Source organism: Magallana gigas, chromosome 9 (assembly GCF_963853765.1).
Source record: "Magallana gigas chromosome 9, xbMagGiga1.1, whole genome shotgun sequence".
Lineage (NCBI taxonomy): Eukaryota > Metazoa > Mollusca > Bivalvia > Ostreida > Ostreidae > Magallana > Magallana gigas.
Window position 1 is genome coordinate 228,264 of NC_088861.1, and position 13,747 is coordinate 242,010.

Below are 13,747 nucleotides of genomic sequence, written 5' to 3' on the forward strand. Positions count from 1 at the left end.
TCACTGTATGGAGATTTAATTGATTTGTAGGAGTGTGGGATCACTGTATGGAGATTTAATTGATTTGTAGGAGTATGGGATCACTACATGGAGATTTAATTGATTTGTAGGAGTATGGGATCACTGTATGGATATTAAATTGATTTGTAGGAGTATGGGATCACTGTATGGAGGTATTGTTGATTTGTAGAAGTATGGGATCACATAAGATTTAATTGATTTGTAGGAGTATGGGATCACTGTTGATGAGAAGCTCCACATCTCCCAGAGTGTGTGCACGCCTCTGATGAGGAAGATCCGCAGTGACATGGTGCAGTGTGTCAGCCCCGATGAAGAGGACGAGTCGACGAGACTCAACTCTCTGTGAGTCCATCTCAGTACTCACATCAATCATAATTTGCCAGTCTAGCCAAAATATAATTTTACCTAGTAGATTGTTTTTAGGCAAGCCTCAGCATATATAATTGCCTTTAAGTTTTAATTATTCTTAATCCATCTTGTAGAAGTTAGAACAGGGTAAATGCCTAATGTACATTTTATTGTCATTTTATGAGGTCATTTATGTGAACAATAAACAATTGTAGCCTATATTTAAATGTTTTGTGGGGTTTTTTTTGGATATGTTTCCATAAATTTATGTTGCACATTTTATTTCAGATACTCCTTAGGGGTTTCTTCCCCTGAGAGATTTGTAAGGACTCGCCTCTATTTTACCAGCGAGAGTCACATTCACTCCCTGTTAAACATGCTGAGATACGGAGGCCTTCGTGATGTAAGTTTGTGTGTCAGAGTGTTAAGCTGTCTAGAACCTCCTTTTGACTGAGTTATACTCTGTTGATAATAGGTTGCATTGTTGGCAATGTCATGCAGTTTTGAAACAATTTAGGAAATTCATCCCAGCAATCTTTTATAAATTTAAAGGTTTTTTGTTAAATAGCTAAAACAAATAGCTCTAAACAAATGTGTAAATTTACTAAATGTTGTAGAGAAATAAACAAAACTGAATTCATTGAATAAGAATTAATCAAATGAAGGCATATATATCCAAATTCACATGAATTGTGATGACACCACATTGTTTTACTCTATTAATAACAGAGATAATTCTGAAGCAAGAATATTTCAAATCTAGGCCTATATTTCTTAATTCAGATCTTAAGTTCTGATTGATTGGTACATGTACCGGTACTTTATACACTTTTTTGACTGTGCTGATTTATTTTATTTAGCAAACTACTCACTGAGTATTGTTTTTTGTGTTGTACAGGAGAATGCAGAGGAGCAGTGGAGGAAGGCTCTGGATTTCATCAACAACACTCCAGAACTGAACTATATGACACAGATTATCATCATGATGTTTGAGGACCCTAGCAAGGTACTAAGGACACAGAACTACAGGAATTTGAATTGCTAGAATGTGGCATGGTCATACCCTATTTTGAAGAGCAGGAACAGTTTTGCCATGTTTTTGTTTATACATAAGAAAATACACTCACCCCAAAAAACAAACTTGGAGGGGTATGATTGAATCAGTGTTTTTGTCCATCTGTATTGTATTGTCTGTCCATCCATCAGTAAGTAAGGGTATGGCATGGGAATCTACATGATTGTCAGAGAACATGTAATTTGTAATCTACATGATTGGCAGAGAACATGTAATTTGTAATCTACATGATTGTCAGAGAACATGTAATTTGTAATCTACATGATTGTCAGAGAATATGTAATTTGTAATCTACATGATTGTCAGAGAACATGTAATTTGTAATCTACATCATTGTCAGAGAACATGTAATTTGTAATCTACATCATTGTCAGAGAACATGTAATTTGTAATTTCCCCAAAATTCAATCAAAGTTAAGGATGTGATGTTTTTGCATTTATGATTGTTTGCATATTTCAGGATAGCACATCAGATGAACGCTTTCACATTGAGCTTCATTTTAGTCCGGGTGCGTACAGCTACGGGGAGAAGGGTTTCCACTACCCTCTTATACAGTCCAAGTCAATGGCCTACAGAAATCCCAACGGCTCTTTGGTAATGTTGTTGTATCAACACTTCAAATGTGAAGACAATGATAAGAAATCATGATTTTGTCGAGAGTTATCAATAAAAAATGATTTCTTTAAATGAAACAATGTTATATTTTTAGATGAAGCGAGAGACAGCAAAAGAAAAAGAGGAGAAGAAGTGTCACAAATACGGAGAGTACCAGTGGTCCAAGTCGCCCCGAGACTTCCATGACCGCCCAGTGTCGGCTCCAATGATCATACAGGAACAGGAAGAGTTTGAGGAGGCAGACATATTTGAGCATGCTCACAACAATGTACACAATATGGACGATATCAATCTCATCAGTCAAGCAGAACAGGGAGATCACAAGAGCGTATTTCCAGAACCAGTCAAGGAGTCAAAGTTCAAGAGTGAACCAGTCAAGGAGTCAAAGTTCAAGAGTGAACCAGTCAAAGAGTCCAGCGTGACAGCTGAACCAGCCAGTAATTCCAAATTCAAGACTGAACCAGTTAGTGAATCAAGACTGAAATCTGAGAATGAAATCAAACTGAAGGCTGAGTCAGTCGATGAAAGAAAGTCTAAAACAGAGCCAGTCAATGGGTCAAAGTTCAAAACAGAACCAGTGAATGAGTCAAAGTTCAAAACAGAGCCTGTCCGTGAATCAGAATTAAAAAATGATGTAGTGAAGGATTCGAAAGTTAAGGTAGGGGAAATGCATGACATTTGTTTTGCTTCCAGGTATCTTTTTTTTGTTTCATGGAATTCCATGATTGAAACAAATTAGATTTAAGCTGTTATTGTTCAAGAATTGAAAATTGATTTTTGCATAAAATGAAAACTATGTTAATTAATTTTGACCTGTATAAGATTAATGTGAATTTCACTCTCTTCCTTTTTGTTTATTCTGTGGTTGATAATGAAGTCTGTGTATGAAACTGGTTCTGTACAGTAAATCACGCTTTTAACTAAGTGCCGGGGACTGGCCATTTTGCTTTGTTATGAGTGTAATTTGTTTTATCTGTCAGGTTTACAACATGTAATAAAATCACAGGGAATGCAAATCACTTGCTGTTAGTGTCAATTCATTATAAAAGTGTTCACTATAACCGTGTTTTACTGTAACAGGCTGTGAAAGTGTCAGAACCTGCCAGTAAAAATGCAGACCCTGCGATTCCAGAGTGGGACTGGGGCAGTGACCCGGAACACGATGAGGAAAAGAAACACAAGGTACTAATTCCGTTACCACTACCTTATACTTCATCTCAATATCTCAATTTACTTATATCTCAATCATCACTGTGGCACCACCGTGAAACAAGATGTTCTTCCAAACATACCTATTATGTTTTCATTTGTCAATCACCTTCACTTACGTTATTACATAAATTCCATAATACCGTACTATACACAGGGGAATATTTGCCCCCGTTTTATTTTTGCCCCTTTCGTCCTTGTTGTCAGCAGGCATATTTAAGACTGTACGAATTTCAATGCTTCAACTTATTTCTTTTTAAACATACTGTGTCTGGGCGAATGTAAGACGGCGGCCGGGGCAAAACTGTTTGCAAGTGTAGAAAGGCAAAAATAGCCCTGTGTACAGTACATTATTCAGACTGACATAAATAGGTATAGTTATCACAAACAGGTATAATTAAAATGTTTGTCAATAGAAAATTAGAACAATTTGAATTATATAATGGTGAATTACAGGAGGAGAAGCCATCCAACCTGCCAATAGCATCAGTGTCTGAACCGATAGAAATCCTGTCTCCATCTTCAAACAGTCATCAGGACATGGAGTCTTTAGGTGAGACTGTAATTCAGTTCTGTGTATTATGTGCTCACATCTTTAAATAGTACATGTATAGTCATTCCTGTCTGTTTACTCCTGTACTTTCTTTAAGTGGAATTTTTTTTAAATGTTTTTCATAGTATATGCTATATTTTTTTTATGACCAGCTTCTTCTAAATGACATGCTAAGGTTAATGGATGTTGCTGTGAATTTACTTTCTTGTATAATTATTGAAATGACTTCAGTTATTATCATTTTTCAATCATATATCATTCATATTTCTTTTTATGGTATGGGGGGGGGGGGGGGGGAGGGGTGGATGGCAAGAATTATAGGAGAAAATGATGGTATGGTATTTTGTATGCCTATTGTTTGCACTGGGCGAGGTATGTCACAGAACATTAATTAAAATCTCCTTGTCATTGTGGGAATGTGTTTGATATTCTGTCAATATTGTCACACAAGCTGTCGGGAGAACCAAATCTCGTGTTCGATTTGTTGGTCCAGGTAAGATTTGCACCTGTCTGTAGTTTCGTAAAAATATCTGTAAAAATGTGCACCCAGGTCAATGGTTGTGTAGAATGTTACGTGTAATACATTTGTAATATTTAAAGAAAAAAGATAAAAAACCTATCATATCCTGTGATGTTCTGTATGCTGAGAAACCTGACCACAGGTCTGCTCTTGAGAAATATCTGATGGTTGAAACTAATTCCTGTAAACTTGTTTGTTATTCTGTATGTGTACACATTTAAGGGTAATCTTTTAACTTTTTTTCATACATGCATTAAAATGTGTAGAGTTTTTCAAAACTGACTTTTCTGAAACAAAGAAGTGTTGGAAACATACTACAGTTTTGTACTTGCTTGTAATAAGTGTCATCAAAATAGATTTGATGTCGAATTGTACACTTTACATTGTGATTTTGATGAACTATTAAAAAAAGAACACCTTGACACAGTCACATTTTTAGATATCTTATGCACATATATTTTTTTATGACATTTTGCTTGGTTTATGGATTAAAGCATCTTCCATAGCTTCTCCCTATTCTGGGGGCTTTTATTAAAATGAGTACTGTGGAATCGCTAAATTTCAAGGAGGCCAATTGGTGTAGATTTTCAACTATTTCAGTTAGATAGTATCATACTGTAAAGTAATACACATGTATGTAAATTTTGTCAGTGAGACAGGCCTATAAAATCAACTTGAATGAAAATTGAGCCCCGACAAATTCTAACGAATCCACAGTAATTAAAGTAATTATATGTAAGATAACACTACAGTTCAATTATATATTTAATTGCAGATATACATGTAGCTTATTTTACAGATTTTCATATTCATTTTATTTACACATCATACAAGAAATATAGATATGTATCCTTATCTCATTCCTGATGGTGAAATGAATCATAATAGGAATACTATTTCAATTTCAGCTTCCATAACCTTGATAATACCCTGCCACTCTCCTTTCACCATTATATCAATTAACAGTCAAAACATGTATGGCATGATAACTTCAAATTAATATTGAAAGAGCCATTTATGTATAGTAAAACTTTCCATCAAGTGAAGTGCATGCTTCCTGTAAATATCGAGCAAATGTATTTCTCACAAACTCAGAGGTTGCATGATCCATTCCCATACTAATGTCATGAAATTAAAAATATAATGATTTAATATGACTCAGAATAGACGTATATTAGGTATATGTATTTAGACAATTATATTAAATGCCGATTATTTAAATCTCAACATATTGTTGATCTTGAATCAAATGAAATAACCTAATTTCAATCTGTACTTATAATTAGATTCCAAATAAATAAAAAAAGCTATGCAATGTATTTCACCATCTGATTCAAATTGTGTTTGAATAAAACTCCATTTTCAACTTAAAAAAAATATTTCAACATGCTATGATCATGGATGTATTTTGTCCTCATATATTGTTGATCAGATGTACAGAGCTGTTTTTGTCAAAGAGTTTGAGGTCCATGTTTTCACTGCCCATTGTCTGTTGTAGCGGAGCCGGTGCGGTCCCAGAGCCTAGAGGAGAAGAGAAGTAGGAGCCTGGAGGATAAACCTGCGGAACCCAAGGTGGACAGGCACGGTAGGGCTCTATTCCCATGTCCATCAGTCATTGACTCATTGTGCATACTGTTGAATCAGGGTCCTTCACACCCTGTGACTTCTCCTTCATGTGTGCATCCAGATAATTTTTCCAGGGGGGGGGGCCTGACAGTTTTTTTAAGTTTTCCGGGGGGCATATTTTTGGAATTTTATGTTGTAATTTAAAAAAATTTGAATAGACCCCTCTGCTAGACCCCCCCCCCCCTCTGACCCCACTCCCTAGATCCGTGCATGTACTTTTAATGAAACTTGAAATAACATATATTAAATGATATGTACATATTTTTCAGAAAGTAAATTCCAGTTATTTTATTATAATTACTAGTTCATACCATTTTCTTATGACAGTCACGCAATTCACAATGAATGTTCTCCATTTCAGATCTGTATGATAGACACTATCTGACTGTTCATCTACCTTTGGCCAGCGACAAGAGAAGGAACTCTTGTTCTAGTCTGTTTTACCTGAATCCTGAGACCCTCAAAGGTATGGACACTGTTGTTCATATATTGGTAGTCTCATATTGTAGAACTGCAGCAGGTCCTGGATCATTTTTACTCCAGTGTGGAATGATTGGGCTCCTAATCCATTCTGGAAATCCCTTGTGTGTTTTACAACTTCAGCTTCTGATCATTGGCTGGTCCATCATGAATCCTTACAATATTTAGTTGTTTGCGTTGCAATTAATTCAACATTTGGCCTTTGTTTGATTTTCTTGTATATTAGATTAGAGCTCTATGAATTTTTTGGTATAATTTTTTCAATGAATGTGAGCTTTATAGGTATACTTTCTTGAATGCATGTATGGTAGTTACCGTATTTATTAAAAAACAAAATTCATCAAGATCTTTAAATTAAATCTAATGAATCAAGAATTAGGGGAACATATTTATGGATTTATTTAAAAGGCAGTGAAATCGGATATCATTTTATAATGCTGTTCAGCGCACAATATGATACAGTAAATTAATTTCATTTTTTTTGTAAATGAAATTTCGTTCTAGAGAACTACATCATACAGAGAGAAGTGAACATGTGCAGGTCTAGATCAGCATCCAGTTGGGGGTCTAATACAGCTGGTAGGGGTCATTGTAGTACACACTGTCCACTTTGTGGGCACAGCGGTTGAATGACGTCTTAACACTGCAAGAGCTAGCATGTTGTCTATACAGATAATAAAGGTCAAGCATGTCCCTTGCCCCTCATGTTCTTTTCAAGAAAAATGACTGTAGATGTCAAATGTATGGCTTGAATCTTTGAAATGCATGTAGGTCTAATTTAGAGCTTCATTAATCATTAATACATAATCTGTTTTTTTTTATACAGTGCCATTGTATAATTATATATTTAACAATACTTTTCTTGTTATGCCAAAAAAGTGGCCCCAAAAGAGCATTGCAAATTATCTTTTATATGTTTGCAAAATTTATTAGTATAATTATATATATATTTATATACAGTTTTGTAAGTTTATAATAAAATTTTCAAATAGGATGGGATCAAAAGCTTCATTTGAAATATATTTGTTTATTTCTAATGTAAGGAGCTATAACAATTGCCAGCTTTAATTGTTTTCTAACTGATAATAAATCTAAAATGAAATAACTTGAAAACAAAGAGTTTTGATTTTTTTTAATTTGCTATGTGGCTTACCATTATAAAAGTATAGATGACTGTTTATTCATAAACCTTATCTTAGTTATGTTTACTTAATTAACTTCCATCATATGATGGTAAAGAAAGTTATCACCATTGGTTTACTTTTTTAAAGAAAAAATTATTGTGAGAACTTTTGATCCCGTTCCTTTAATAGATAATGGAATACCACATCTCCTTGGTTGATCCCTTGGTTGTATTTTTTGTGCATCGTGGTGCTAACCCTTCTTCAGTGTCTATAAGAAGTGACTGTCAATTTATTTCGTTTCTCCTGCCTTCTCTGTTGTAAAATACTACTTGAAATGTTCTGGGGCTTCAAAACAACATTGATTGGGTGCTTTCCTAATGCAACATCAAACAATGGTAGATTCTTAAGCTTGGAACATTGCGTTATTTAACTTATTTTTTACATTATGTTCAGCTTACCAGATTAATTTCATACCTTTTTGAATTTTTAACAGTGAACCTTAAACTCAAGCATATTTTAGTTTCATAAGCTTGTTGAATAGAAAACTACAGATTTATTGATATTTTTTATTTTGAATTATATATTTTTATTCCATTTTGATTTTTGTTGAGTAATTGCACCTCTACTGCTAAAGATAACACTTTACATTGTTTTGTTCAATGCATGTCTTTATGTTTTGACAGGATCAAATGGTATGTATCAAAGTGTGTTCATTGCAGTTTCATTCAGTTAGCACTAATTGTTCCAATCAGTTTACACTGGATAGCTAGGAGAGGGCTTCTTTTGAGATACAGCAGACAATTTTCAAGTTTTTAAATCGTATTTATAATATAATTTCTATCAAATAATTCTTTAAATTTATAGTTTCATTTTTTTTCCCACAATTTTTTACTTTGGTGTCTTTGGAACTCTTCTCCTGTGAAAAAAATACCAATACTATTACAATGAAAATAAAAAGGAATTTCAAAAACTGAATTTTGCACTTGTAATTGCAAACTAGAACGTAAAGCAAGCTCATACTGATTTCCAAAGAGAGAAATCTCTGAAAACTTCATTCTTTAACTGTCTTTGATACTTGTGTCTTTTAGAAAATATACCACTACTCTTTCAAAGAGAAAACTCCCTTTAAGATCTTTGGTCTGTAGATAGCTACTGTTTGCTTGTTTCAGTGCCCTGTCCTTTGTCAGAAGAGGAACCTTCTCAAGGTTTATCTCTTTGCTGGCTGCTGTGGTGTATTGTTTCCTATCCCTTCCCTTTTTTGCATTAATTAACTTTATGCAAACCATTTCAGTTGTTTCACACCATAACTAATACTGTTACTGCTACTGTCTACCCCACATGAAGATTAAAAAAGAGAAGAAAACGTGTGTTTTATTTTTGAAAACACATTGTTTGAAGTTTCATGTTTACAAAACAATGAAGGAGTTTGCTCTATTAAAATTTATTCTCAGCACTGAATTTGACATAATCTTGGTTATATATTACTGGTATATAAGAAAAAAAGTCATTTAAAACCTCTCTATTTCTTCTTAATGTTATGTATTATCCAAATTATATATTTTATTTTATGTATAATGAAACATGCGGATATCAACTTCCTCGCATGGTTTATCAGTAAATAAGTAACGATAGTACACTTTTATACTATTTCAATAAATCAGAACAATACTTCTTAATGGGTCAGGTAAGGTGTGGTGTTAGAGTGTATAGAGAAAGCTAGATTTGAAAGCAATGAAGGCGTATGGTTGAAGTCAATATTAAGGCAAGTTTACAACTTACCCACCGTGCTACAGGTATATAAATTTATGTGGATGGTTGAAATCAATATTAAGTCAAGTTAACAACTAAGTCAGCATACTCTCGGGTATAGATTTGTGTATACTGACCATATTTTATGTGCTGTTTCAGCTTTCGAGGGATTCAACATGGTGCCAAGCCTCCACCCCTTGGAAACTCTGCACAACAAACTGACGATGAAGGAACTTGACGATTTCTTGACGCGGGCCACCACTAGCAAGTTTGTGACCCCCATTTCTTCACCCCCATACAGTAACACTCCACTGGCCTCACCACACGTCCCCGTCACAAGAGCACCACGAGGTATACCGTTGTAGACTATAGTATTTTTGAGTTCATGAACTCCATGTAACATTTGTTAGTCATGATTCAAAGTATCAATCTTGAATTATTCTTGAATATCTTAAAACAAGTGGTAGCCAGATCCGTTAAAAAATTTATTTTAGCTGCGTTACATATGTGTGAAAATATAAAATCAACGCAACCCAATTTAGTAGGATGTAGAGAATATTTTCAAGTGGCGATAATATCGTTTAGAGGAGTTTATGATCTTCTCATAGAAATAAGGTTTTATATGTATGTCTCAACGCCAGACTTTTTAACTACCAAAAATGAAGAAAGTATAATGAACCGATACCGCAACTTTTCCTTCTAAAAGAAATTAAAAAAGAAATTCTTCAACATGTAGGAAATGACCTGATACTTCAGCAGTGCCAAGGTATATCATTAACAAAAGCTTATGAAGTAGAATCTGTCGTTATTCTGTAGTAAACTAAAAAGAAATTTCTTGAGTTTTGCATCTCGTGTTCACAATATTGGAACCGTAAAAAACCACTTGCAATTTATGTATTTTATTTCGTTTTGTTTGATTTTTTTTGTCTTCGAGTGAATCACAAATGATAGTTAAAATCTGCACATCATGTAATTTTTCGAAGTGTTAATCTTAAATTGTGTGCTTTGTCATTTGTGTGAGAAGTAGAAAGATTCTTTATATATCTAACAAATGTACAAACCTCTATTTTGAAAAAAATGCACTACCTAGTTAGAAATACCACAACAATAATATACTTATTTATAAGTGATTTGAATAGTTTATGTACACGTAGTATCATTTATAATGTTTTGTTTTTATCTCAAAGAGATTATAGAACTGCTGTAAATCAAACGTGAGCGCATACATATGCTCACTTTGCTTCAGATCAATTTGAATGTGATATTCATCGTGTTAAAGCACACAATCAGTCTAGCATACGCTTACTGACGGTGTGCAAACTCACGACACCAACTGTTTTACATTCTCATGAATAATTAAAGTCCTGTTCTGATTAGCCCCTTTACACATTCGTGAAGGAATTTTCACAAATCGTTTGAATGCTTTTGGAAATGACAATTTTTTCATTACACTTTCTTCGATTCGTTTCTAAACACAGCTTTCTCATTGTTGGACTGAGATTAATGAAAAACTCATGAAACGGAAACTTTTTTTTTATTCCAATGAGCTGTCTCTGAATTATATTAAGCGTTCACGTGAGACTGCTCTGGGTTTTCGCAATGTTCTGTTACAAAAGTTTTTTTTCTACTAAGTTACAAGCAAGTTTTGTTTGATAGATCAGATGAAAGCATTACAAAGCCATATTAATTATTTATCAAACTAGGTGTAGAAAAAAGTTAATTTCAAGGAAATTCGGCTTTATGTTTTTGACACTGTTAACGACAAATTATTTTTATTTTCATCCGTACATTACATTTGTAAACATGTTAGCCGTATACAATGAACAGTATGTGACAAGATGGTATGATTGCATTATCGAATAATTTCCTTTTGAAGGGAACCAATCTTCCAGCAATTCTTCCACCGGCCCTAGCTCCCCTGTATCAGGAATGGGAAGCCTGGTCCTGAGTCGGCTCCAGGATGTGGCCACCTACATATTCCAGAGACAGGACAGCAACCAGGACGAGTCACCTTCCTGTTAGTGGACCAAGAGTCGTCTTAGGGGCCAGGGGATTCCCAGTCCGTACAGGGGGCGGGGAGAAGAGCCAGCGTCTAATGAGCTGAGGGTCGGAGAACCAGAACTTGCCACTACCTTATTTGGACCGGTGTTGTGTCTTCTGCATGTCGAAAGGCAACGATTTTGTCTGTGTAGAGAACTGAATCTGTTTACGGCGGTGTCTGACTCAAGTGTTCAGTATTCATGTTGTGTTGTTATGTCTTATGAAGTTTTATGTTTATGTTTTAATAGATAACATGTGTCGTTTGTTCAAGATCTGTGTTAACGCCAGCTATGTTGTTGTGATTTCTAGTTGAACAAAGAAATCTAAGATTTTCATGTACTAGTTTTCTTTTTTTCCTTAATATGTTGTTGTTGACATATAAGCAAGGTAATACAAACGTATTCGGAAGACATATCTGTGATGCATTTGTGTGTTTTAGATGATTTTAATAGGTTGATTGATGTTGATATCTTGTTATTGTAAATTACGGCTGATTATCAGTATATTTTACAGAGACGTTACACCACTAAATTATACATAAATGTAATATAAATGCTGAAGTGTAAATAAATTTGATGGAGAAAGATTTTATTTGAATTTTTTTTGTGTTCGACGAAGCAAAGGTAAAAAAAAGTTTTCCTTTGAGTGAGTACTTGTGACCATTGTTTCAAGTGTTGGTTAGTGTTGATATATTGTTCTTTGTTCTGTATTGGTACATTTAGTCAAGCTTTTGGATTCCTTTCGACCTTGTACTTCTGTTTAAATGATTTGTACCAAAACCATTTTAAATGTGGTTACGTACAAAGTAGAACATACTGGATGTCAACTTCTGTTAATCTGTTTAACGTTATTGTTATTTTTTATTCTTATTTATAACACTGTGCCGGATTATTTTGCCAGTGTCAATGTGACATTTTAAATTCTGCAGCCGTCTAAGGTGTTGTTTCCAAAAATATTGTACATGTATGTCAGATGATGAGCAATTCCCTTTAAATTAAAACCACTTTTGTTTAGTGCACCTGACAGGTAAAATATTCATTTTAAAAACAAAATCCCATAGAAATTAAAACTTACTAAGTGAGAAAAATGTTTCAACAGGACATAATTATTTATAATATCCTCAGCTTGTTTCCTTATTGAACCGAGTTTTTTTTTGTGCAACTTGGAAAAAAATAAAGAAGGAACAAATAAAAAGAAACAAAAATACAAAAAAGCCCCCACCCGACCCCCCAATCATAACTAATGAATATTGAACATTTATTACCATATCATCTCGATTACAGAAAAAGTGTCCGCAAGCCGGGTATTTCTCTTTCCTATTTTTGGTTTTCATAATGTCTTCACCAAGGCTGTATTCCTCATTGTATGAATAAAACCTCCATCGGATTAATGGTGTTTTAAAAAGTTGAAGACAGACATGTACCAGTTCTAGTCCGAAAAATATTGTTCTAGAAATAAATAAAACTATTTTCCTTACAATTAAATAATGAATGAATCAGTTGTAACTGGAGATCAACAGCATACATTGGCCCAGAATTTATTTTTGTGTTATATTGTACAACTTTCGTTCATACCGGAATGGCACTGAAACATCTTGCAGCATACGAATTTCGCTTATGTGCCTTTTAATATGATATCTATCATAATATGATAGATATGATATGATATAATAGAGAGAACTATTGTAGGCTATTTTTGCCTGCTCTTCAATCCATATTCACTTGTATACTTATATGTATATTATTGAATAAAATATTTCTTAAACTAATTATGATACTCACTGTAGCACTTATATGCAACTATCAAATATTTGAATGTTCCGACGCAAGGATTTCCGAATAGAGAATTCGATGCTTTAACCTTACAGGTGCGTCTACTTCCCCCAACACCGTTCTCTGAGTATTTCTGTTGCAAGCCTTGCCCTACATCTTTTAGTTTTATCACCACGTGAGCATGTAGAATCGTCAGTTCGCCCGTATATGACATTGCTCACGTGAATGGCTTCATCGTGACCGCATGTCATATCCAATTGCTGGTTTTCGCAAGTGACTGTAATGATTTCATTTGCATCAGAAATAGTCCCTTTATAAATACATTATGATTTATTACTATGTGAATTTCATAAATTTTACTTTTCCAAGAGGAGGGGTATTCGGGTTGAATTTCATCGCGCTCATAAAAAATTCATACCCTATTCCGAATGGCTTTCGCCACAATTCCGTGTATGCATACTCACAATTCGTGTAAATGCTTCTGCATGCATCGTTTATCAAAGGCATGTTCCATGACATGTTCTTTAATTTCGTAAGTATAAAAAAAGCGAAATAATTTCGCTCTCTCATTAATGATTCAAGGATAATAGATTTTCAATTAAACAAGAAAATTT

The 13,747-nt window shown here is 34.1% G+C and overlaps 1 protein-coding gene across 8 annotated transcripts in view; it reads left to right on the forward strand.

Moving 5' to 3' along the window:
* The window catches only part of LOC105332818 (inositol hexakisphosphate and diphosphoinositol-pentakisphosphate kinase 2), a 32,803-nt gene extending 20,851 nt beyond the window's left edge, over positions 1-11,952 (forward strand). For 5 of the 8 annotated variants that reach the window (XM_034476657.2, XM_066071179.1, XM_066071180.1 and 2 more), the window contains 14 exons: positions 227-363; positions 658-772; positions 1,268-1,375; positions 1,905-2,039; positions 2,155-2,718; positions 3,141-3,242; positions 3,726-3,822; positions 4,274-4,315; positions 5,841-5,927; positions 6,330-6,434; positions 6,953-7,027; positions 9,481-9,672; positions 10,058-10,087; positions 11,198-11,952. In XM_034476657.2, coding sequence (XP_034332548.2) covers positions 227-363; positions 658-772; positions 1,268-1,375; positions 1,905-2,039; positions 2,155-2,718; positions 3,141-3,242; positions 3,726-3,822; positions 4,274-4,315; positions 5,841-5,927; positions 6,330-6,434; positions 6,953-7,027; positions 9,481-9,672; positions 10,058-10,087; positions 11,198-11,343 — 1,935 coding nt within the window. In that variant the 3' untranslated portion in view covers positions 11,344-11,952. The remainder of the gene's footprint in view (positions 1-226; positions 364-657; positions 773-1,267; positions 1,376-1,904; positions 2,040-2,154; positions 2,719-3,140; positions 3,243-3,725; positions 3,823-4,273; positions 4,316-5,840; positions 5,928-6,329; positions 6,435-6,952; positions 7,028-9,480; positions 9,673-10,057; positions 10,088-11,197) is intronic. The other 3 variants (XM_034476663.2, XM_066071182.1, XM_066071181.1) reach the window with 3 other exon arrangements.
* Positions 11,953-13,747: the final 1,795 nt, after the last annotated feature.